Source organism: Hipposideros armiger, unplaced genomic scaffold (assembly GCF_001890085.2).
Source record: "Hipposideros armiger isolate ML-2016 unplaced genomic scaffold, ASM189008v1 scaffold_247, whole genome shotgun sequence".
NCBI lineage: Eukaryota > Metazoa > Chordata > Mammalia > Chiroptera > Hipposideridae > Hipposideros > Hipposideros armiger.
In genome coordinates, this window is record NW_017731597.1 from 1,818,508 (window position 1) to 1,845,718 (window position 27,211).

Consider the following 27,211-nt stretch of genomic DNA (forward strand, 5'->3'; position numbering starts at 1 on the left):
GAACAAATTATACGGTGTGCAAATTATCTCAATAAAGCTCTTATATATAGTCTCAGAGACACAGAGGAAAAACTGAGGGTTGCTAGTTGGGAGGGGGTGAGGATGAAGGAGAAGGGGAAGGGACGAGACAATACAAATTGGTAACTACAATATGGTCTCAGGGATAGAAAAGACAATCTGGAGAATATAATCAATAATGTTGTAAATATTTTTTAGGGGGCCAGATGGGCTCATGTCTTGTTAGGGAGAGCACTTCATAGTCGGTGTAGAGGCCTGACCACCGCACTGTATTTCTGAAGCTGATGTTGAATAATATTGTATGTCAAATATAATTATATATACATATAGTCACGGGACATGGAGTAGAGTGTGGGAATGGAGTCAATGAAATTGTAATAGATAAGTATGATCTCGGGGGTGGGAGGGCAGTAGATGGGGGAGGGAGGTTGTTTCTGTGTGAGGGTGAAAAGGATAACTATTGCATTGTTCTGTATGCCTGAAACTAACAATAAAAAAATTTTTTTAAAGTGAATATTTAAAGACAAAAAAATAATAATAAAGCTCTTACATCAAGAGGAGAATCACTTGAAACAGTACCTGAGGCACAGTAAGTGTTCTACACATATTAGCTAATATTATTACATATCAATGGGATCGAAGCCTTCTTTGGAGATTATCTAATCGCTGTAAGCTACAGATGAAGAAGCTAAGGGCGACATAGCTGACTTATCCAAGTTGACATGGCCAGTAGGTAGGAGTCAGTACTGAACTAGAAACGTTACCCACTTTCATTCAGTAGGCTCTCTGGGACCTCAGAGTCCTCTTCCAATAATCTGAAAGACTGACCTTTGGTTAAAAGTTCCCATGTCTGAGAAAAACTCAAGGCCAATCAGCTCTCCTCCAAAGTTAAGACAGGATTTATGCTTTAAAAATAGAGATTCAGAACTCTTTTTGGAAATGGCTGGTAAATAAGTTCTTGCAAGAAAGTCTACCCAAGGGGGGGAGGCGTAAGGCTTATGAGTATATGAATAAGTTACAGAGCAATCACTTCTTAAAAATATATTTTAAGATTCTAGGGGGAAAAGGAACAGACAGCTCTCCAGACCTGTGGGTGGGACGTGTGTAGCCGACTTACAGAGAGGCTCACGTGACCGGACTAAAAGGAATCCACTGCTTAAAGCCAATTCCTGTCCTTAAAAGGCCAAAAGGAGAGAAATTAAACTTAGAAGGAACATTTTAAGACAGTGCTGTTATATATTGGGTTGTCGGAAAAGTCATGACGTATTTTTCCTATGTTTTTCATTGCAAAAATGCGTCATGAACTTTTCTGACAACCCAATAGAACTGTGGGCCACGTAACTGATAAATGATGACTGCGAAGGCGGGGGCAAAAAAGTCTTTTGAGCAAAGCATCTCTCAGAAGAGCATCCATCTCTTTCCATTTTCAGATCTGGGAGGTGTGAGGGTGGACAGGCTTGGTGGAGGGGCAGAGAGCTGAGGGCAGAAAGGAGAAGGTGAGATGACGCACCCGGGATTCTCTCAGACCAGGCCGAAAGTCCTTAGGGGAATCTTCAGTGCACAGGGATGAAGGAGTGAGGAAAAAACCCAGGGGTACCTGGGACAGGACAAAGGTAAAAGGTAGAGTCTACACGGCTACTTTCTCACCCCCACCCCCTGGGAAGAAGCCTATCACAAAAGCAAGCTGGTCCCATCTCTGTCCAACTGGCTTTCTTGGCACCCATCTTCCATCCCCTGAATGGGCCCAGATGAGCTCACTGGCCCCCAGGACGGCCTGGGTGCTCACCATCAGCCCCGCCCCCCTCCCCACCCACACAGGCTGCTCCCACCTGCTTCCCTTAATAGCTCCCTAATGCTCGCTCCTTTCCTTTCTCACTTTATCACCCAAGAAGTCACAGAAATGAATAAGGGGACACAAAAGAAATAAGTTCAGTACACTTAAAAAAATTATAGAATATAGGAATTCTCTATCACATTCAATGCATTCATCTGTCAAATATTCACTGAGTCTCAATTTTGTGCCAGGTATTAAGTTGGGTGCTAGGGGGTAAAAGTGAAAACTAGAGTGTCTACTGGGAAAAATGAACAAATAAACAATCTGTTTGATAAGTGTTCTGCTAGAGGTATACAGGTTGCTAACAGACCTTAAAGGTCTCTCCTCCCCAAAGGGGACGGGGAATGGAGAAGGCATTTCAGTGAAATAGGTGCCTCTGCGCATGGGCCGAACTATGGAGCATGGGAGAATGGGAACTATTTCCAGGAACACTGAGGAAAACTGGACTTGGTGCCCAAGCCAAAGGAGCTGAAATAACGCACCCTGGGAGGTGGCACGATGGCGCCCGCATCTGTTCCAGAAAAACCTGCCAAGATATGATTAGGAGAATACCCAAGAGAACATCACATGCCCCTGTGTGTAAGAATGCAAGAAGCAATTATTCCTACCAGGTTTTAAGTTCGGCAACAACAGAGCAGACACAAAAGCCAAAAAACGTGCTGAAGCTTTAGTTCGATGATACAGGGATAGTAAGCATAACCGGCTTGTGAAGGAGAGGGGTGGTTTACAAAGGATAAACCTTCGTTGTTTGGAGAAGACAGATCACAGCTTTTTATGAAGTTTAAAAAAAATCATGGAGGAATAAAAAAGGTGTGGGGGAGAATGAAAAAGGGGAATTACCCTGAGGACTGTCCAGTCCAACTGTGAACGCACAAGGCACAAGCCAGGAGGTTTGAACACCCCACTGCTTCCTGATGACCCATGCCACTTTTCGAAACATCCACCAACACAAAACCAGCCTAACTCATTCTCTGCCCACTAGTTGGCCTTAACCCCCAAATACTGGGAGTCAATGATTCAGTCATTTATTTTCTATTTTGCTCTTCTGTTAAAATGATTCTGGCCGAGTGCCCCTCTTCGGGGGGACTTCTGCTGAGGACTTAATGTTGCCTCCTGAAGGTCTGGGTTATTAACAGTTGCTGACCTACGGGAAGGATGAAACATGGTTCCTTGGTTTAATTCTATTAGTTCCCTCTTGAATGGATTCTTTTTTTTTTTTCCTTCCCCCTATGGAGAGATACTTCTTTTTTTGTCACCCAAGATGAGTAATTTTGGCACTTTTAATTCCCTCCCCCTGAGTCTTACAATAATGCTAAAATCAACTCTCGGTAACTCTGGTGCCCTTTGCAGGAACAGAACTAATGTAACCATTCAAACGGAACCACGAACTCACTGGGGCTCACTGACGTTCACAGTTGAACAGGACTCTGAAATGCTTCCTATGCAGTGTTACAGAGTATAAGAACAGGAGGCGCCAGAGCAAGTCTAGGATGCGTGATGCCAGGAAGAAAATGAGGGGACCCAGGTTACTGTCTCAATAATGTGACAATACGCTAAACTCTGTCAGTCAACATCTGCGCTCCTATTATGTACCTGGCACTGTTTTTAAGGGTTGCGGAATACCTTCACAAGCGACTTGGCCTCCTGCTGACTTGGTTTCCCCATTTTTAGAACTAGAATAATGATTTTCTTCAAGTAAGGGTGTTATATACATTGAGATGGTGATTGTTATTTTAAGTACCATTTTAGTCATTTAATTATTTAGAATAGTGTGGAGGGCAGCGGAGGGAAGGGGGCAAGGAGAATGGTGTTGCATCATGAAGGGAACTTTCTAGAAGAAAATCATCTCTGGGCTCTATTTTCCTATGTTATAAATAAAGTTAATATTTTCCAAACTCTACCCGGGGCAGAAAAACAATGAGCATAAAAGCTTACAAACTGGGTAAATGCATATTTATTCACAGTGACACTACATCATCTATGGTTTTAAGTTCTTTTTAAAATTTCCTTCTATCTGTTGTCCAAGCTGATGTCATCTGTTTTATAGATCATGGGATCTCATAAGGCAAGGACTAGACTACTTAACTATTTTTAAATGTCTGCACGATGTCATACAGAGGCTGATATATATCACAAATACTATTCAGTCATAATTAGAAGGATCTCTTTTTTCTTACAACAGGAACCTTTTTTTTTTTCAACCCAGACATCTCAAAGTATTTAACAAAAAGTCCCACATGTTCTCCAAGCGCCTTCAGGGGCAGATAGGCGATGCAAGGCAATACAGCAAGAGGCAGCAGCACAGGCCTTGGAAATAACCTGCCTGGGTTTCAGGGCTCGGCCTGCTCACATAGCAGCTGTGCGACTCTGGCTACATCACTTAACATCTCCAACCTTTAGTTACTTCACCTGGGAAAACTGGGAAAATAATACCTATCCCCAAGGTTTCGTGGAAATGAGCTAATGGACGCAGAAGTACCTGGCACCGTGCCTGAGTCATAAAAGGCATTAAATAAATGTTAGTTTTCTCTTCGCCAAATCTTCACCCCACCCCCTCATCCCCAATCTCTCTCTCTCTCTCTCTCTCTCTCTCTCTCTCTCTCTCTCACACACACACACACACACACAGTGAGTAAATCAAGGCCTTGCTTTAAACTACAAGCAGAGGGTAAGACTGAGCCAGGGCCGCCCTGCCAGAGCCCTGGCAGCCTCTCAGCTGCGGAATCCCTGGTTATTTCCTTTCTCAAGGAGGGGACGCTATTCTGGTCTGACAGATCCTTTCCTGGACACACTCTCAGAATTCCCTAAGGTTCTTATCGTGGCTGATGGATAACAATGCAGAGACTAGGGGAGTGAATAATCACTCTCCCCTAGCTAAAAACTTCCTTTATTGACTTCTCAAACTTCCCGTAAGTATTTTGCTGCCAAATCAACCTCTTGTCCTAGGCGACTATTAAAAGTAACTCTCTTGAAACTGAAAAACACATTTAGCCTCCAACAATAAATCACATGGACTTCAATGACTAGCCACTTAGACTAGTAGACGATTAGGACATTCAACCATGAGGATATTTGTAAAATTAACGTGTGTACATTTCTAGTTCCTTCCTTAGCCCTTAAAATGAGAACAGGAGTGAAGAAAGATACCTTTTCAGTTATTCTTTCTACAAGATAATGTTGATGATAGCAACAGTATGTCAATAAAATTTTATTTAGTATCTAGAATGATAGCCATTCTCTGTTCATTGAAAGAGAAACTGAAAGCAATATAATAGCTGCTCCTTGGGGCTCACAGTTAAATAGTATAAAATTTGCTATTATGTGGCAGTGTCTTGTATCACTGTATCCCAAGCCCATACATAGCAGTGCCTAGAACATAGCTGGCAGTCAATACATTTTTACTGAATGAAATGAATAAATTACTATTTGGTTTTATACCCAGGACCAACATATAACCTTTAATTCCCCCAAAAGATCAAACACACCATCCCACTACACGTGAACCATGTCCACACCACCAGAGTCTGAGATTTCCATTCCAAAAGAGTGGCTATAACCACTACTTTCTGAGGCGATCCTGCTTACTTTGCACATTATCCCCCCCCCCTCCAGTTTTCCTTCTTTTGTTTTTGTACTAAGGATATTTGTATAAAAACAGAATCTTTGTTGCTTAGTAATTCATCAGCTCCAGCTGCTTGTGTTCTGTTCCCAATCAAAATTCTGGGTCTTTGGCCGCCTCATCATTTCTAAAAGGAGTGGAGTGAATTGGCCGGGCCCGCCCCTTGCCCCATCTCTACGGCACGCTGGGCCCCAAGCTCCCACGCAGTGCTCCCCTTTTGCTTCTGACGTGGGGTTACGGATGATGGTGCCATACGTAATCTATCAGCGCTCATCCCAAAGTGCTCGCTGAGTAACAGAGAGCCACTCCCAGCCCAGCTCCAGAGTTTTCTAGCTTCACATCAGGGCAGGGTTACCCCAAAGTCAGAGAGGGCACTTAAAGAGGGTTTGAGGGTTCAAACGGCCAGAAGCCCAGGGGAAAAATCACAAAAGGGTAGGTGGGTACATTGAGGTAGACAAGAAAATACAGAGGGTGCCCAAAAGATGTATACACATTTTAAGAAAGGAAAGAAAAAACTGTATTAAAACTATGCTGATGGGAACCACTTTGAGGACCTCGTGTAATGGCAGAAGTCAAACGTGACTTGTATTCATCTTTCGTAATCAGTACATATTATTACAATTTTAACACAGTTTTTCCTTCCTTTATTTTTTTTTTTAAAGGAGAGCACAGCTCACTGTAGCCCATGCGGGGATTGAACCAGCAAACCTTGGTGTTATCAGCACCATGCTCTAACCAACTGAGCTAACCGGCCACCTCAGTTTTTTCCTTTCTTAAAACATGTATACATTTTTGGGGGGCACCCTCTGTATTGTTCCATCAGAGGTGACAGCATAGAGGAAAGCAGATCACCAACCAGTACTGTTAGTTCCGTGTAAAGCACTTTATTTTTCCCACATACGTGATTTCCAATGTCTAATTCCCACCGTGTTCCCTTCCATTCCATAGGCTTGTTTATCGGTTTCCCACAGCGGTTTCTCTCACTTCTTACTGCTTCTCCAGAAAGGAAAACAAACAATTTCCTCAGCCCTCATCATCATAAACCCTGGCATGTTCAGTTACCCTCTGCTCGGCGTAGGCACCACATTGGGGCCATAAAACTCCTCCATCGCCAGCAACCGGTCTCCCACCAAATTCTCACTTCCCCTTTACCCTGCTGGGAAGGGTACACCCTATAGGAGCCGCTGAGCCACACCCACCACCTTCCCTCTGTGCAGGGGGTGCCTCTCCCAGCCCTGGGACACTCCTTACCTGGAAGGCAATTGCACTCAAAAGCGAAGTCACCCGTCTGCCGGCAGGTGCCTCCATTGACACAGGGGGAGGGTGCGCAGGGCACGTAGGGGCTGTCGCAGTGCTGGCCCGTAAAGCCCTGGGGGCACTGGCACTGATAGGAGCCTGGTAGGTTGAGGCAGGTGCCACCGTGCTGGCACTGTCCTGGAATGTCACACTCATTGACATCAGTGTCGCACTTCTGTCCGGTGAAGCCTGCGAGGCATTTGCAGGAGAACTGGTTGGCCACGGTGGTACAGGTACTTCCGTTTGCGCAGGGATGCAACAGGCAGGCATCCGTCCATTGGCACCGCTCACCTGAAGGAAGGGTAACAGACCTCAGGGCTGTGCACAGACATGGGAGTCAGCCCTGTCCTCACATCTCCCACCCAGAGAGTTCTTACACGGAGAATCCCTGAGCTCTCTGGATTTTAAGGGGAGCCCCACTCAGAGCCCCCTTAGGACCATGGGATACAGGCACTCTCCCGGGCCCTTGACAGAGACACAGACTCAGTGGAGCACATGGAGGGGTCGTGGCTGGTTACATGAAGCACAGCTCTGCAGGGTTCTACCAGCCCCTGTGGCACAGAAGGGTCTGGAGTCACCTACTGTCTCATACCTCCTTGTCTTTGCACAAGCTGCCCCTCAGTTTGGGTGCCAGCTTCCTTTTTGTGTGAGTTTCCACTTATCTCAACAACTCCACTTATAAGTCACCACTGCTGGAAGTTACCCTTATCTATCTATCTATCTATCTATCTATCTATCTATCTATCTATCTATCTATCTATCATCAACCTCGCTCTCTCTCCCTCTCTCTCTCTTTCCCTCTCTCTCTCTCTCTCTCTCTCAAACACACACACACACACACACACACACACACATTTGCACATGCGTACACATACCCCAAGTTTTCTGTCTCTCTCCTTTTATTATATCACCTGCCACAATGCCAGCGGCTGTACCCCTGTGGTAGGCTCTCAAATCCTGTCTTTTGAATGAATGAAATGTGTTGATGTTTTCCACACTACATAGTTACTAAATGGACCTCTTAGAAGATAGAAACAAGTCAATACTACCTCTCCGTCCTTTAAACATAACACACATGCATACATATTCTGGAAAATATTTTATTATAATTGTGGTCTTGCTATAAAGGTTGCTTGATGTGTTTGAAGAGGATAAGAATCCCTGGCTCCTGGTATATATGGAAACTCGACAGAACTAGGAACTGTCACGAGAATAAAGGTCTAGGAAGGTAACTCTAGCAGATTCTCTCAGGGAGGGAAGCACCGGAAGAGCAGGAGGGCTCTGACATGCTGGATACTAAGGCATAACTCCAGGAAGCAAAGCAGGTTCTCTGAGGTAGGAAGAGAGAGAGAAAAAACAAAACAAAACTCCCACGCTACTAATAAATTTGGCTATTCATGTAACTTTTTGTTGTCATTAGCTTAAGCTTTTTTTTTATACTAAAGATGTGAGACCCCCCTTGAATTTGTTATTACTCCGGTTGGTTGTCAAAATAAACATACAAATCTTTGATCCCCAAAGAGAAGCAAATGAGAGCCATGACAGTTTTTCTAAAAGAAAGAGGTGACATGAGTACACAGAAGTGCTGTCTGCCCATCAAGGAATGTCAAATCACAGGGGAAAAGTACAATAAAAAACTAGGCACAGCACATGTATCTCGGGGTGCTAAGCAGAGGGAAGATTAAGAAAGTGCTATTTTTCTCCTTATTTTTGTCTTCATTCCACTGAGAGGTAGTTACCCACAGGGGAGAAGAGATTTTTTTAAATGGTGACTTCTGGCAACCATGTGTATCATCGGAGTGTTTGCCTATAACTGAAACAGAAAGGTCCTTGAACTTGGCTTCCCACAAATGTTACGTAGTATAGGCACTAACTTCCGGCCACTGTTTCTTCATCTGCGAGGGGAGATTAGCTAATAAGGTCTAAGAGGCTGTCACAAAACCAAAAGGGTGAACCTGACCTGTGGTGGTTCCTGAAGTGACAGACCAAAGTGGCAGATGTGCCACAGTCATCAGAAGCCCGGAGGACACCAAGAAGAAATCCTTTCAATGGCCAAAGAAGGAGTTTCAACTTGTGGAGCATTTCAGAGTAACATTTTAATTATGAAGAAGGCACGAGGGCCATTTCCACTGGTTAGGGCTAAAATGTTTTAAATGAACATGTCCTCCCTTTGCTTTGTGGAACAAAACCGCTCAAAAACAATAATCAGGGAAAAATGATTTGCTTACCCAGCCAATCTCTTCAGTGACTCATACCACCAATGCTGCCACGGACATGATGGAGATAATGGGTCGCCCTCACTATCCCCGGCCCCTACCCACACCTTTTAATAAAAAAAATACATAGAGCAAGTATTCCAAACAAAATGATCCAGTCTAGTTTTCAGAGTACGTTGTTCATTGTTTTGCTTATTAGGTTTCTAGAACTGTTGGTGGAGTGGGGGACAAAATGGTGAATGGTTCTCCTTTCTCATCTCCTTTTCTCATCTAATTTCATAAATACTTGGGGATCACAGGGACTAAATGCCTACAGGAATTACGAAAGGACCACTAAGACAGAGTTCTAAATAACACTGGGCAGTCACCAATTACAGATTAGGACATTTCCGGCACAGGGTGCACAACAGCATGGAGGGAACAGGAAGTATGACATTTTCAGGAAATGATGGGGATGACGGCGTGACCAGAGCTAGATGCTTATGAGGAGGTGAGGCTCTACAATGATGTAAGGTCTAGGCTGTGACGGGCTAGAGAAGCTGTGTGAAAGAGTTTGCATTTACCTGGTGGAGGATGCAAAGTCATTGGCATTGCAAGCAGGTGAGTGTGTGAGAAGATCTGCATTTATAATTGAAGATATGGCAACGTGACAGGTGAACAGCATGGGAGATGGTAAAGGCAAGGAAGCCAGTTAGGAAATGGCTACAGGAGTCCAGGTAAGAGATGCCAGGGACCTCAGCTGCAGGGTAGGAGGGCGGGTAGAGAAAAGTCGACAGGTGAGAGGTAATTCAGAGGGTGGGTTGGGTGACTGTGTCCAAGGCGGTTAAGGATGAGGGGCAGGGAGTTTGGGGTCCTTGGAGGACACAACCTATCTACATCACTTATTGAGTTTGAGGTACCTGTTGAATTTCCAAGGATATGATGCAATAGATAGTTAGAAATATGATAGATATAGAAATATGATAGTTAGAAATAGATAGTTAGAATGTCAGGGTGGGATGGAGCGAAAAGGGTGACGAGGAGTCATCAGCAAGTGATGAAGATCAGGACAGCTGTGCAATTGGAGACAGAGATTCCCTGTGGAGAGCTACGATGCGGCTCCACAGAGGCCTCAAAACAGCGCTCCAAGGAGCGCAGAAATTCAATGGCCGAAGCAAACGGAACGGGGTTCAGGGAGCCCGGAAAGCCAATGACCTGAGTGTCTAGAGAGAGGGGATTTCAAGAAGCAAGTGATCAATACACAGCACGAACAGCTTTTCTTCTGGGAACCTGAAGGGATTCTGATCCCCAATCCTGACATGCAGCCCTTAGGCGGTCAAATACTGCTGAGGATTTGACCCTTTTTCATTCTCTGCCTCCTCTCTTAAAACTCTCAAAAGGAAGCTAAAAATAGTTGTCTGGAACATTCGAGCTTCTTCCCACAGTGGTAAGAAATGTGCACCAGAGCTGCGGGACCCTGAAGAGCCAGACGTCAAGATGGAAAAGATGCTACCTAAAGGCACCTTCTGAGAAGAGCAAAGTATGGGCCCGCACGCCCCGAGTACCTGTGAACCCGACTTGGCAGGCACACTCATAGTTGTCCTGGCTCAGCACGCGGCAAGTGCCTCCATTCAGACAGGAGGGAGCGGCATAGCACGGGTGAGTGGTCGAGTGCTGGCAGTCCTCGCCAGTGAATCCCGGGGCACACTGGCACGTGGCTTTCCCCAACATGGCCTGGGCCACACACGTCCCGCCATTCTTGCAGCGGTTCTTCTCACAGGGGTCTCGATGTTGACAATATTCTCCCAAGAAGCCCTCTGGACATCTGTGTGGAAAAGAGCAGAGTCCATGAAAACACTCGACTTCTCATAAGTCCCAAAGCACACACGATAATGCAGACCATTCAAGAAAACAGCAGCCTGTGACCTGAGGGGCCTGAAGGTACAACCTGTACGAGTAAAGCTGCCTCGCTTTAGGAGAAGTGTTTCGCGGACTTAACCACATCCTGCCATGTCCCTTGGAGTCTAGGCTGGTGCCAGAACACCGGGTGGTGATCTAGCATTGACCACTATGGCCGGTCAGTGTGACTCCTACTCAAAGGCACAGTGCAGCCGCAGCGCTTTTCATGGATGGACAGGCTGCTGTGGTGGACTTTCCGGGCAGCGCCGTGGCTACTTGCCTCTTTAGATTCATTAACTTTCTCATCTTGACTAAGCCGCTCGACAGGATTAAGACATTCACATGATAATGCGTGGCCTGACCCTTTCATCCTCTCCAATTTAGATGATAGAAAATAGCACGTGTCTTCTCTCAATGAAGCATTAAGCAACAGCAAGTGTTTCTTGCCTTGCTTCCATTGAGACACGGTTGGTCTATACCTAGATTTCCGGGTTATATTCAGGGGGTTGAGACTGGGCTAAAGAAAGAACAAGGAGGTACAGGAATGTGGGAGGGCTGAACAGGGTTATATAGATTTTTTTTTTTTTACTTAAATCAGTTACTATATGAGCAGCAGGCAGCTTTTTTAAACTAAATTTAAAAAGCACACCGTATAACTAAAATAACATAAAAAATATCTAAGGTACCATATAGACACCGAAGTGAAGAAGAAAAAACAAGATTCAGGAATAACATTCTAGGACATTTTCCACATGGGGTGTCGAGGAATCTTTTTATGTGCCACCCATTGAATCGAAGCGTACACCACCATCCCAAATTGTCTGCAGTATTTATGACAATTCTCTCTGAACCGCATAAAAAAGGCACGGAAAGTCTCCATTTTCAGAGCGAAGAGGTTGTTTAAACAGGACCTCTAAGAAGCACTTAAAAGGAAACTGATGACTTCAATTCTGACTATAAAATTTACCACCTGGCTGTCGCCCTAGATATTTGGTTCAAATGATTTCCCCGTTTTACTTTTTGTGGGCTAGAAAACTAAATCTACAATGCTGTTCCACTGTTACCTCAAAGGAAACACACTGAAACCCTAAATCTTCTACCTCGAAACCAGCTCCTATCACAGCTTTCTAGGCCCACACTGGGTCCTGATTCTCCCAACACCCAGACGCCAAGCACTGGGCTCATGTGTACCCCTCCCAGCCTTTGCCAATCATACCCAAGACGTTCGGGTAGCCATTGGTTGGCAAGGGGAGGTCCTTAGAGGTCACAGTGATTGGGAAAGAAGGAGGATCAGATATTAGGGAACTAAGACAGAATATGCCAGAAGAATGACACAGTGGCTAAAATGGCTGGAGGAGAAAATGGAGCTGGTAAGTAGGGACATCCCTGGCCACAGGCTGCTTGCCCCTCCCCAGAGCTGGTACAGTCAGCGTGTTACAGCTCTGAGCATCTTCCTGGGCAGCTGAGGTTAGAGACAGAGAGGCAGGGCAGAGAGGGCACAGCCCTGAAAAAACCAAGGACTGGCTCAGGTTTCCAGCGAGGAGGCGGCCCCTGGTGTGGTCAGGAGGCCTCTTTGCAGTCCTGGTGCTGTGACTTTGGACAAGTTTCTTAACTTCACTGACTATTTGTTTTTCCAGATTTTATATCATTTGTAAGGCTACTTACATCAAGGGGCTGTTGTCAGAATCAAATAAAGTCAAGTTATGTGAATAACCTTCTAGTAAAAAGTTTCACAAATGAAAAGCCTATTTTCTCTCTTTGCACTTATTGAGGAATGTATGATGCATGATTTAAATCACAGCTTGATTTGATAACAGAATAGGTTATTTTCTGAATTTTTTTAAAATTTTATGTAGGGGAGTAAAAACTGCCAATGTAGCATAGCTAAAATGAACCCTGAGCTATAGTATTAAAGGCATTTGCAACTTATTCAAGGAATCTGTTGTGGATAATGTTAAAAACTGTCACACAATTCTCATTGACAGTGACACTTGCTTCTCCCATATAGGAATTACTCACCTTGTAAATGATGGCAAACTTTTAAACGTGGGTGGGCTGTGCCCAGTTTTTACACTATTACACTGGACTATTACACGACCACCACCTCCCCATGTAGCATCTTCTCAGAGAATGCAAACTTCACTGAAATAGCAGCATCATAAACACATAATGAAAATAGAGGGTTCCCAGAAAAACCAAAATGAAATACTGTTAAAGAGGCTGAAGCCAAACAAAAGTATTCCTTTCTTGTCCGTTACTAGGAGTTAAATCTACATTGTTGCTCCTTGTATGGAAAAGTACGTTTCAATTACGATATGTTTAAGAAACCAGTAAAAGTGGAGCTTGGCGAAGTACAGCTGGCGGGTCTGCACTGGCCCACTGCCTGTTTTTCTATGGCCTGCGAGCTGAGGATGGTTTTTACATTATTAAATGGTTGGGGGCGGGGGAGGGGGAATCAAAAGAAGGATATCTCGTGAGACTGGAAAATTATGTAAAATTCAAATTTCAGTGTCCATAAATAAAGTCTTATTGGAACGCAGGCACACTCATCCATTTATGGGTTGCCGATGGCTATTATACTTTTGCATTACGATAACAGGGTTGTACAGTTGTAGTAAGATGATGTGGCCACAGAAATATTTAATATCTGGTGCTTTGTAGAAAAAGTTTGTCAACTCCTGAGTAAGGGGATATATGAGGCCTCATTCTATAAATAGCATCCAACATGCTTATCAATAATGATGTTCATGGGGATGAAAAGAATGTCTCCAATCAGTTTCCACAAGAATATTACACTCATTCATTCATGTGACAAACATTTAGTAAGTGCCTACTATGTGCCAGGTATTGTTCTAGGGCTAGGAAAAATCCTTGAACTTGTGGAGTTTAAATTCTAATAGGAGCAGACAAAAAAGTTAGTAAGTAAAATACATAATTTGTTAGGTGGAGTCAGTGCTCAAAGAAAAAACCAAAACAAAACAAAAAACAGGAAAGGGACATAGGAAGGGATGGATCAGGGGGTGGGGGGCAGTACTTGGTGTTTAAATAGGCAAACAAGAGAAGGCCTTGCTGAGAAGGTAGATTTGAGTCAAGACCGGAAAGAGATGAGAGACACAGCCATGCAGGTATCTAGGGGAAGTGTGTTCAGGACCGAGGGAATGGCAAATGCAAAAGCCCTAAAATACGAAAGAGCCCTGGCATGTTTGAGGAATTGCAAGGAGACCTCGGTGGCTCTACAAAGGGATTTAAAAGCAGAGTAGCAGAAAATAGAAGCGATCTATACGCCTGACGGCGGACCATGGGGGGCCTTCAGGCCACCGTGCGAAGGGTTTAGGGTCTCTCTCTAGTGAGACAATGTTTAGATGTGACAGACGAGTACAGCTGACTTACTCTCCTAGGGCCCATGTAGAGACCACATCTTATTTTAATGTGAAACTAGTCCTATTGTTGGCATAACAATAAAGACTTAATTTCTTATTTAAGATGTTCCAGAGGGCTAGACATCAGCCTGCTTCTTTACCTTAAAAAACGTACAAGTCTTTTAGCCTACATGTGTGACTAAGGCCCATCTCCCCTTGCAAATCCTTCTTCCTTCGCAGCCAAACTTCTACAACTGCAGCCTGGTTTCACGGGTATTTTCCCTGTCTCTTCCATGTGCTTCTTACTTGTCCCTTTGCAATAAAACTTTCCTTCTAATTATTGTCCAGAAACTACGTTCTAAGAGCAACGATTTTCCCCTAGTCAAGTTCAGTGGTCTCGCCCGAGATTTCATCCTAAGGAAAATCTCCCTCCTCTAAGAGGTATTGCTGACCACACCGTCTCTCATTTTAATCTTTTTATGTTTGGTTTCTAGTACTCCCTCTCCCTCTGCCTACCTCAAAGCTCGGTACACATTTAGTCGTGATTGTTTATTCCTCTTCTTCCCCATCGATTACGGCCCCCTTAAAGTTAAGTCTAGGCTGCCCTGTTCTTTCCTCTCATATGTATTTGTTATGGTTGTGGTTCATTTGGTTTCAGAGAACTACCAGCCATGTATCTGGCTCCCAAATACACAGCTCCAGTTCCATATGTTCAGTTTGCTAAACGTCATCTCCTTACCCTAACGTACCCTGCCAATGCTTGAAACCAAACACTTAAAAAGTGGCATCGTTTTCCCATGAGACTTGACTCCATTTTTCTAAGGCATCCATTCATAATCTCAAAAGTCACTGTGGGTTAATCTTTTTAAGTTATATATAATTTATTACCGTTCTGACAACTCTCGTCAACTGAATTCCTACAATACTTATCATTTATGTTCATGGTTTCCTTTTTGATATAAATTCTGATCATCTTAAATGCCTCAGGACAAACATCTTATTGCTGGCTTTTTCCTCACTTCCATCCATCCTTGGAATAATAGAACCTTGGGATTCAAGATATCTTAAGGTAATTTCTACCCAGTGAGATAATTCTTTCTAAAATACCCCTAAAAGATGATTACCAGCCTCTACTTGAATACATGCAGTTAAGCATGGTACCTGAGAAACAGTTAGAATTTAACAAATGCTTGAAATTATTATTGTTCCTGCTATTAAGAATACAGACGCTAGAATCAAAGCCCCTGGATTTCAATCCTAGCTACCCATTTACTCCATGAGTGACCTTGAGCAAGTTACTAAACCTCCTTGTTGTAAAATTAATTTAATAATAATGCCTACCTCATAGAGCTTCTAAATCATTGTAAAGCACTTAGAATGGTACCTAGCACATAGTAAACACCATGCATTTGTTAAGTAAAATAAAATTACAGGCTCACTATTTCAACAAGACAACGGTCTTCAGTGTGGCTGGATCTCACTGTCAGAAAGCTTCTTTCAGATGTCTTAAAATTCTGCCTCCCCTCCTGGGTCTACACCCAAGAGAGCTGAGAACATAAGTCCACACAAAAATGTGTAAAGAATGTTCATAGTAGTAGCAAAAAGTGGAAACAACCCAAATGTCCATAAGCTGATGAGTGGATAAGTAAAATGTGGTGTATAACATTATTTGGCCATAAAAGGGAATGACTATCCGATACATGCTAGGACCTGGATGAACCTTGAAAACATGCTAAGTGAAATAAACTAGACACAAAAGGCTACATATTGCATGATTTCAGCTTCATGAAATGTCCAGAATAGGCAAAACCAGAGACATAGAAAATAGCTTAGTGTACCCAGGGGCTGGGCAAGGGGGCAAATGAAGAGTGACCACGAAAGATTAGAAAGCTTCTTTGGGGGGGAGGGAGAGATAATGAAAATGTTTTGAAATTAGATAATGGTGATAGTCATCCATATCTGTGACTATACTAGAAACCATTGATTTATACACTTTTAAAGGGTGATTTTAGTAGCACGTGAATTATACCTTATTTTCAAAAATTCTGCCTCCCTACAATTCCCACCAACTGATATCCCTGTTCCCTAGAACAAAAAGGAAGAGCCGTCTGCTCTCTCACACGTCGCCCTTCAAGAACTTGAAGATAGTTCTGTTGACCCTTTGTTTTCTTTTTTCCAGGACTCCATGCTTTGAACTGTTCCTCAGTATGAAATTAGTTCCAGATTCCCACTATTTTAGGCGTTCTTCTATACTTAAGATAACCACAGTTATAACAACAGTGACCAACATTTCTGAAGCACTCACTATGAATTATGTATTTGCTAAGCATTTTACAGCTATTATCTCTTTTCTGACTCCCTATAACAGTTATATTATATTACGATCTCCATCCTGTGTATGAGGACCTTGAAGCTTAGAAAGATTAAGATGTCACAGCCAGTCGACAGATGGCAGGGGCATCGGGCCCAGGTATGACTCGTGAGCCTGTGTACTTCACAACAGGCTATGCTGCTCCCCCGACGAGACGATTCCAGCTCATCAAAAACCTCTTTAAAATGCGGGGCCCGAAATGGAAGGAAACACAGCACACAGGTTCCTCCCAGCGCAGCGCTGGGCTGGACCATCCCCACCATTGATCCAGACTCGATGTTTCTCCTATTGCAGCCTACAGCTGTGTTCACTTTTTTTCAGAAGCCACACAAAACTATTATGTGCCACTGAACACACGGTCCATTAAAAAGTCCAGATGTTTCTTTTCTTTTCACATGAACTATTTTTATACCATATTTCTCTCATCCTCTACTTGTATAACATGTTTTTTGAACCCGGTAATGGGACCCGTCATGTGTGCCTTTTAAATTGGTCATGTTGAATCTTTACGCCATGTTTCCTTGATGGAGATAACTTTTATACTTTAGACATAGGAATCGCAGCATTTCAGTGCTGCACCATATTTCCGAAGTCCATGGTCTGAACCCCGATTGCACTGATAAGGACACCAAAGCTAACTGACCTGACCCCACGTTTCTTGTCTGAATCTAGCAATTTCTCCCAGTTTTGCACCATTTACAACTATCTCTCTCTCTTTGCCTAGGTCTTTTCTCAAAGCATAAAACAGCATGTAACTGAAAGTGTCCTACTAGGTCTTGCCCCAAGACGGGCACCTGTTCAGTCAGCCGTACTATCTTACCTGCACCGTAAGCATCGTATTCACACCTCTCCATACAGATAGCCAGGAGGCTCCTTGCCGAAACAAAGCCCACTCCTTAAAGAATAATCCTTCTCAGGCATAACTTTGATCATGTCATTTCTCTGCTCAGAAATTAGCACTAGTGCCCAGCCCTTCAGATCCAACTTCCTTAGAACCGAGGACCTGCTTGTGGGCCCCTCTCCTCCCATCTCACTGTCTTGCTCCTTAGTCATCCACAACTCAAGACCCTCCAGATTATTTTCACTCTCCTGTCTACGGTTCCTTCTATACAACTCTCATGTCCACTGAGACGTATCATGCCTTCCCTATGTCGCTAGTTTATGTTCCTTTCTTCCATTCTTGCTTCAAAGACCTGCTCAAAGACCTACGTCTTCCATTAAGCTCTTCCAGACCAGCTCACCCATCTCTGCTCCCTCCGACAGTAGAGGTGGTGCCACACCACACACTACACCATCCTGCCAGTATATGAGCCATTGTCGTGTCTTTCCTGTGCCTCTCTCAGACTCCCCTGTGATATTTTTTTGTGGGGAAGGGCCTGTTTTGAGACCCTGGTGCAGGTGCCCTGAATACCACGAACACCTGTGTGCCACTGAGTGACTGGTTCCAATGCAGGTTAACGCTCACGTGATGGGTAGTCAGCATCTCAGCCCGAATCTGCTACACAACCCCCGCCCAACCCCACACTGTGCGCTGCCTGGTAGAACACAGGCCAGACCAACCCTACGCATCATCCTGAGGTCCCTGATTATCCCTCAGTCTCCAGGAAGCTAAGCAGAATTACGGACACGGAGGGGAAAGGGGGGAATGGGGAAGAGAGACGGCTAGAAATAAAGAACCCCTGTTTCCTAAGGCAGGAGACCTTTCAACTTTGCAAATCCCTGTTCAACTAGAATACAAGTACATCACATATCCTGTTAATCTGAGTGGAATTAAGACTCGGCCCGAAAAGAAGACCTTAAACAGCTCTCTCTTCTTGAGCTGGCTCGAGCTGAGTTTGGTGCGAGGCTGGAAACATGGCTAACCATCCAAGTCCCCTCACAAATCTAAGGTTCTATTAAGTTACCCCGGTACAATTTTTGGAAAAGAGCCTACACCTTGAATAAAAGTCATTGTAAAAAAAAAATTCTAAATAATAACTGAATAAATCTAACAGCCGCCTTTTGTTCCCCCAACTATGTGGATGCCTGCCGCTTGCAGGGGGACCTATCACTTACTTCGATGGCTCTCCCAGTGACTTCCGCTCACTTCGCCTCCTTCTCTAGCTCACAGAGGAGGCTCTGAATCCAGGGAAGGGTGGTGGGGAAGGGGGGGCTCTTTCCCTATAAAATAACTCCATAAACTCGTCTGAATTCTTCTCTGGTCCATACAGATACACTTATGCCTTTTTCGGAAACAGTCTGCCATTTCTGACATAAAGAGGTCCCCTTTTCCATGGTTATTGCTCAAACACACACATGGCGGGAGAAGGGGGTGAGGTGAAGGGGAGGCAAGGAGGGAGGGAAACAAGGGATTCCTCCTAATGGAACCAGAAGACCTGCCAGTCGAAAGGATGCCCATAAGCCCCCCCCCCTCCATTAAGCAGATGAAAACCAGACCCCAGCTCTCACATGCCACTGGCAGCCTGGGCTCCTTTACACGTAGCCACTTTACAGGTTTCAACGAAGCTGGGCTTTGAATACCAATGCCCATCTATCTGGCCATGGCTGCCGTTCACGGTCGGTCAGTCTCCCTAGTAATACCGGACAGAAAAATTTGTGCTTTCAAGTTTCCTCAGTGAATGGCCACTCGTCTACAGAAAAGCTTCAGACACTGTAACAGCTTGTGTCGGCTCCAACAGGACCGAAGTCTGAGCAGGAAAACGGCCCTTTTCCCAAAGAAAAGCCAGTGTTTTCTCGAACGTTCTGTATCAGCAGGGCGAGCCCAAATTGCATCCAGGACATCGCTGCAGCTCTGCCTTTAGCTTTTTTTAGCGAGGGTTTGGCTATTAAAAAAAATAATAATAATAAAACAACAAAGCAAAAACCCCACCACATACAAGAAGGAGAAAAAGAGAGGCGGGCTTTACAAAATAGCTATTTCAAAATAGTCATTTAAAAAAAAAAACAACTATACAGAATGTGGAACGGAGGGGAAAAAAATGTCTCATGTGGGTTGCGCGGGCCCTGCAGCTGCTTCTCATTAAAGCTCCTCTCTGCTCCCTCTGGGCTAGTTTCCAGCAGAAAATTCTTTAAACAGAACTCTGCTTTCAACCCACTTTCTTCTTGCTCTGGGCCTCTCGGCCCCCCAATCCGCAGTGGCAGCCTGCCCTAGCTGAGCTCTAGAAGGGGGCGGGGGCGGCGGGGAAGCTGTCGTTAAGGTAAATGAGGTAAGGGCAGGGGGAAAAAAAAAAATAACAAAACCCAGAAACCAAATTAAGCATTGCTCAGGAACAAAAGTCTGCGCTTGGAAAGGGCCCCAAATCAGCCTGTTCTTTCCCGGGACCATAATGCCAGCTTAGTTTCCTGCCCCCTCCTCTCCTGCTCCCCCCCCAGTTCAAGCAGATAAAAATAATTGCTAACAGCCAAGGCTAGCTGTAACCAGTGAAAGTTCCTACATAACATTTCATTCCCAAGGCTGTGACTAGAAACTTCTGGATGCCCTAGAGCCTACAGATTGAAGCCTAAACTCTTCCGTTGGCACGCAAGAGGCCCCACCTACTAACATAACCTCATCACCCCCCCACCCCCACCCCCAGTCCCTCCAGTATGATGGCTCATCAGGCGGTCAAGTTGTGAATTCTGTAACCCTGTGTAAAGGTAACTAACTGGTTATGCTAATTACTGGCATTGTTACAAAAAAAAAAAAGAAAGAAAGAAACATCGCATGAAGACTTGTAGTTAACTTCCTGGTAAAGAGGGGAAGAAAAAGGGAAGAAGCTCTGTCATGTTGACTTCTTGCCATTCCCACTCCCACTCTCACCTCCCCCCCACCCCAACACAAACACTACAGCTTACTCAGCAAGAAGGGAAAACACAAAGAACTAAAAAAAAGTGTTCGTGTATAGAGTTAGGGCCCAGTACTGGGTCGGTTTGTGGTAAAACACACTTTCGAGGGCTTTGCTGGTTTGATGTAAAGGAAACAAAGACAAATATACAATCAATCCACCTCTCTCTCCGGATCATGGTTATTTTAAATCACACACACACACACACACACACACACACACACACACACAGTTTTCCCCCACTAATAAACAAAGACTACCCACTACTGCAGGACAGCCCATTTTTCTACTATGTAAATTCAGCTTCCGGAGCAGAACATTTCTGCTTTTCTTGCGGAGGTATTTCAGAAAATGTTAATCTTGGTTCCCACATTAGGCTGAATGCTTCCAAATTAAAAGTTTCCCACAGGAAAAGAGTTTCACGGGGAACTGTGAGGCTGGGAACCATCTTCTGAAACTCCACCTCACTTGGTTTCCATGTGTTCAGGTTTTTCACCACCCCCACCCCCACCCCACCACCCTCATTCTGAGTAAAGCAATAAACACACACTAATTTTAATAAAATTCAAACCAGAAAAGAAGCCGCAGTGGTACAAGCTTTCAAGCTGTTAATTCATAGCATCATTCATCTTCTTCAGGGGCTATGAGATCAGTACCCACCGCCATGGGGAACTCGGCTTCACTTACACAAGAATTTGCAAATGCTCTTATCTCCCTGCTTACAGCCTGAGCTCATTTATCAGAGCTCAGAAGCTGAACTGAGCACCTCGTTTCTTCAGTCATCACTTGAGAGATTGGGCAAGGGCACACAAACCACGCTGAAAGATGTGTGTTGCTGCTGTAACAGAAAGTGGTCTTTCTCTCTGGTCTTCCAGCACACCATCAGGACCTTACCTTATTTCACTGCACTGGACCCTCAGGAAAATGTCTATTTGTGATTCAAACATGGCAAATGTACTCTAAACATATGAGTTTTTACAACCAGCACCCTTCACGGTAACAGGCAAAAATGAATGCGTTAAGCCAGTTGTTCCCAAGCTGTGCACTCACTGTACCGTGATGGCCAGGGGATCTGCAAATGCTTCTAACGCACTTTCTACACCACTAAAAAATGTCCTGTCTGTATTTAAATAGGCTATAGATGCTGCTATGATTATTAAAATGTAAAGGTGTTATAAAACGGTTACTGAATTAGTAGATGTTGACATTACACATTGTATGTAAACAAGAGACTGAGAAATGGCTTCATCTCAAGGTCACCTTTCTTTCACATGACCCCCTTGCTCGACTCAACTTCTTACAGCTCCCAGGAAGTACTACAGTGCGTGGCTTCTCACCTCCAGACCTCTGTACATGCTGTTCACTCAGCCCAGAACACTTTTCCCCACCCTCCTCTCAGAGCTAAGCCCTAAAATTCCTTCAAGCTTCCACTTCGATGTCATTTCCTCGGAGAAGCAGGCTTGGTCACCGGCTGTGTATCCCCATAGCCCTATCGCTCGTTAGCCTGTATTCTGATTGTTCGTCTTCCCCAGAAGAGGAAGAGGTGTTCATACTCCCAGTACCTAACACAGTAACTGGCATATAGGGGGCGCTCAAGTACTCATTGCTCATACGCCTAACAGAAGCCAAAAGGCTAAATGCAAGAGTCCATGGAATCCTCACACCTTAAAAAGGCTCTGTAATTATACTCAAAGTTTGGGAACTACTAGGTTAAAATAATTACCCCAAGGATTATCAGGACTAATTAAGATTCCTGATATTTAGAGGGCTTCTTAACACTCATGCACCCTTAAAACATTCAAAGTGAGCCAGCCAACCCCACATGGAGTAGACTTTTAAAAATCACATTTTTCCCCAAAGTATGAACACACACACACACACACACACACACACACACACACACACACAGAGTCCCCCTCTCCCTCCTCCCGTATACATATGTAAATAAAACATTCACGCACATCAGTTCCTTGAGGGTTGGCACCAAGAATGAAGAGACAGTGCTGAACCTTTCGGTCACCGAATGAGGTTAGAGACACACCTTTTAGTCCCAGTCCCCATCCTGATCAGTTACAGACACAGGGGAAGTCACTTGGCCATGTTAAGCTCTGGGCTCGTCACATGTGAGACAAGATACGTAGAAAAGGTGCTCGCCAAAGTCCCCACAACCTGGAAGTCTGACAGCTGCAGTGTTGGCTTTTGCATTCCCTCAGCCATGCCATCCAGGATGTAACGAGGCTGGCTGATGTTACTACTTCGGGGTCAGTGGTCGAACATGTCTTGGCCATCGACCCACTCCAAGCCAGGGCTCCCCGGGACAAGAAGTGTGCCTTGTATCTCTTCTTTTATGTCCTTCGCGCTGCCTACCTATCATCCTTCTAAGCATGGACAGTTCAAGCCATGCTTGTGCAAATGAACTGTTGTACAACTACTTACACTTTCAGCGAACGCCTCACAGGAAGCACAAGGAAGCAAAGAACAAGCAAAGGAGAAAGAACAACCTGTTTACTTCCATTTTTAATAAATGTTAGGTATTAAGCGAAAAAAAAAATCAATATATTTAAACAAAATACGGAGAATAAAAAGGAGTCCTGAACCTACAAGGGCAAGAACGGTCTTACCATCTTCCCCTAAAACACTGGCCAACGTGAGAGCCCGTTTTCTGCACCACGGAATGGTGGTAGGCACTGCAGCCTCTTGATGGATGGGATCTGCTGATAAATTACACGAGGCTAAAAATGACCGATGTGTGTGTGACACGATGGTCTCGGAGGAAACGCACCACATTGAACTTGTAGGGAATCAACCCCTTAAGTTTGTGTAGGACCTTTTTCCACGTACCATGTTTATATATGTCCTTTCAACACATAAGGGCCTCGCTTACTCACTTGCCAACCTCATGGTGCTCTCATTTATTCTTATAAAATTTAGGAGAGAATAGGTGATATCCCATAATTAGAGAGCTTGCTTTTGTGGGGACTAATTATGAATTCTGAGCGTCAGTGTCAGCCTTTGCCTGGAAGGAAATGAGTCACCTTCTCATTAGTAATCAAGTTCTGTCCGTTTTTTTAAGAGTTGACCCAGAAATTCAAGGCCATGAGTTTTAACAATATGAGACAGAGAACCAGACACCACAATCGTTATATACAAATAGGACTAAGGCAAAAAAAATGAAAGTCAGCGAGGTTCCTGAGGTAGTTTTCAGGATGACTGAGGTTTTCAGAGGGGGCAAGTTGCCCAGTAAAATAATTCCTCAAAGAGATGTGTCCGGCTTACACAAGAACCAGCATTTCAAAATCTTAAAGGGACAGGTGGTTAAATGGCTCAGGCCCTACCATAGTCTAGGCAAGAGAACCGTAACCACTGTCGAATGCTTGCCACACCAAATAGGCAGCTCGGGTTTATTCTGGATAATTGAGGGTTTGGATACGTGCTGTATAATCATAGGAAACAAGCAGTAAAGAACATGAGCTAATTTGGGGTAACCAAAGATTTGGCTAACAGCTGCCTGCTCACTCGGGACACCTGAAATGAACTGGATCAGGCCAGTGAGATGCTGGACAGGGGAGCTTTGAGGTTGGCGCTCCTGGATTCTCAGCTGGGAGGATGCACCAGGCCGTGTATGAAAACTGCTCCTGTTCTGAGTCTCGGCTTTCCCATAGGAGTCTCGGCCTCCTATCCAGGCCCATTCTTTTTCTTGCCTCAGAGATGCTGGAGTTCAGAGTTTCCTTGGAAATGGTGCCCACAAGCCTACCTGGCTGCTTTGTTCTGGAAGCGGCACAAGAATCAACAGTCAAAGCCAAAAAGGTCTGGGAGGGGTGGGGGAAGGTGACTGCTCCCGCTGCGCTCTCCTCCTGTTCCCCAGTCTCCCCAACCCCAACCAGTCACTCCAGACAGTCTATCTTCCAACATGTGCTAAAAGGATTTTTGTTTTAAATTATTGGGGAACAGTGTGTTTTTCCAGGACCCATCAGCTCCAAGTCAAGTTGTTGTCCTTCAATCTAATTGTGGAGGGCGCAGCTCAGTGGCCCATGTGGGGATCGAACCAGCAACCTTGGTGTGGTGAGCACTGCGCTCTAACCAGCTGAGCTAACTGGCCGCCCCATGATTTATTTTTTAAAGGAGTGATTTCTGAAATCATCTGTCTGTTGCTGTGAAACCGCATTAATGCACATACTGGTTGAGGAAACCCTCACACAAACTGAAGCACAGACAGAAGACAGCACCCAACATGTAGACAAGTTTTGAAAATAAGTCATTATGGGATAAAAATGAGGAAGATATTGGTAATGATTATTGCGGGAAACACTAGCCTTTCTACCTTTCCATCTCCTAAGGTGCCACCAATATGCTGAGATTTATAAGCTAAGTGGCCCACCCTCTGCGTTTAGTCTTCTGTCTCACAGTAGTTGCCCCCTTGTCTGAATCGCCACAGTTCTTACACCCAGGCCGCTACATGGGCAATTACAGGCTATTTTGTTTTATATACATATATATGCATGCCTCATCTCCCCAACAAGATGACAGAACGTCAGAGGACTGCCACCATGTCATACCGCAGAGGAACAACCAGACACCCCTGAGGTGTGTGCACTTGCGACAAGGAAGCCAGACAGCACAGCCTCCTGGGCTTTCTCATGGCCTCACAGTACCCACCACGGTGCCCCAGCACAGTGGCTGGCTCAGCTGAATCCATACCAACGTGGGGGAGATTAAACTTTTCTGTGAAGAGTGTCTCCCCAAAATCCACATGCTGAAACCCCGCTGTGATGGTATGTGGAGGGGGAACCTTTAGGAGGCGATGTGGTCGATGCAGCCATGAGGGTGGGGTGCTCACTACAGGGTTAGTGCCCTTGGAAGGAGGCGAGGGGACCGAGCCTTCCCGCCCCACCATGGGAGGCGTAGTGAGAAGGCAGCCATCTGCAAGCCAGGAGGAAGGTCCCACAGGGAACCGAGTCTGCTGGCACCTTGACCTTGGACTTCCCAGCCTCCAGGGCTGTCAGAGAGAAAAGAACATCTGTTGTTTAAGCCACCAGTTTGTGGTCGTTTGTTATAGCAGCCCGAGCTGACGAAGACGAAATGGGAGGCTCCTACGGAGAGCTTCAGAGTCTATGTGACTTTCCGGGTTCAAGATACAGCATTACAGGTATAGGACCCGCAGGAAAGTGGCCTGAATCTATACGGATTCAGGTCCCCAAGTGCTACTGTCCTGCAGAAGTGCTGACCAGGCTCTTCTCTCTGTAACACCTACCTTCGCCACCTAACGCCTTGCTTAGCCTTTGCTTTCATTTTCTTTCATAAAGGCCTTTTCATAAAGAGCCAAGTAGCACACTGTTCAGGAGAGGAACATTTTAAACAGAAGGCAACTGCGTTTGTGAGGGAGGGCTGACAGCATCAGTGTAAGAATCAGTAATACATTTTTAGGCACAGAGGATGATGCGCTAGGGAAGATTCCGGCAATGGATAAACAGGATATAGGGAACTTTGGGAAGCCCCAGAGAAACTGCAGTGTACCTTACACTGAGACATAAAGACAAATATGAAAACAAAACACCCACATCTCACACGCACGTGCACACACACACACGCTGGGAGTAAAGGAGACCCTCCATTTCATTCCTAACTATCAAATCCCGACGTAGAGGAGAGGGCTTAAGAAAAGCCTCCATCACACCCACACATTTATGCTAGCTTAACAAAATAAAAAAGTTCTTGGACGTTTCTAGATAATTACATCTGATGTCCCCCACCCCTTTGTATTCAATCTTGACAGCCTTTGATGACAGACGGATAGCCAAAATTTAAAATGAAGGATTTAATTAAGCTACTCCAGATCCTGACAGAGAAGTATTTCTCATCCTGCTTAGTCGCAAGAAAAGAGGGGGGAAAAAAGAATCCCTACATAAAATTAATGGTGCTGACATGCCATTGTAGAACAATGAGAGAGGAACTTTACATAGGATTGTGGTTAACCTGAAAACCATGTTGAAAGACGCCGAGCTCAACTCGCATCTACTCATGCCAGGTTTGCAGGCCAAAATTTAACTTACTGGCAGTTACCCAAGACGGGAAAAAGGATATCGGCAGAGCCTACGAACCACTCTGTCCTACTTCTCCAAATCTAACACTGAAGTTTATAAAGGTTCCAACCTAAAGAATAACAATTAGTTAAAAAGAGTATGGGAATTCTGTTATGTATTGATAAGAAGCTGATAATCAGGACTTCCTTTATGAAAAATTCCTTGGGGACACCTAACTCGTTAAAGGATGTTTCAAGGATATAGTGCTTAATAAGAAGAATCACTTTGGAAGGGCAGTGTTAGAGGTCCAGGTCTCAAGTTCTACAGAAAGAAAGCCTCACATCTATACCTCACTATGCAAACGTGAGGCGCTATGGTTAACAACTTGTGACTCTTTGGCAGCCACATTCATCAGAAGTCGTTGAATGTGACCTGTCTCAATTTCACAGCTGTGTAAAATCTGTCTGGACTTGCTCATCTTCCATTAGGGAAAAGAAGGGAGATGTTTCCAGTTTCCCAACTGAGTTCTCTCCACTAAAGAACATTTTAACTGACAATGTCCTCTATCCCCACCTTCGCTGCCTCTTCTTCTGTTTCACCTGCCGTAATTGCACTGAGATTTCAAGTCGAAAACCACTTCTCAGAAATGCAGTAATAGCCGAGTCTGGTCCATGAACACTCGTGCAGCTACAAGCAAGTCCAGCCCTCTGGCATTCTGCGAGCTGCCCAGGCTGACCTAATGCTGCCATCTCTGTTTTAAAATCAGGAACTATATA

At 44.7% G+C, this 27,211-nt stretch overlaps 1 protein-coding gene across 1 annotated transcript in view; it reads right to left on the reverse strand.

Annotated features, from left to right (window-relative positions):
- NOTCH2 (notch receptor 2) overlaps nt 1–27,211 on the reverse strand; it is a 154,649-nt gene that overhangs the window by 81,167 nt on the left and 46,271 nt on the right. Inside the window, exons 3-4 of the mRNA XM_019655820.1 lie at nt 10,528–10,787; nt 6,723–7,058 (exon numbers count right to left, since the gene is read on the reverse strand). Coding sequence (XP_019511365.1) covers nt 6,723–7,058; nt 10,528–10,787 — 596 coding nt within the window. The remainder of the gene's footprint in view (nt 1–6,722; nt 7,059–10,527; nt 10,788–27,211) is intronic.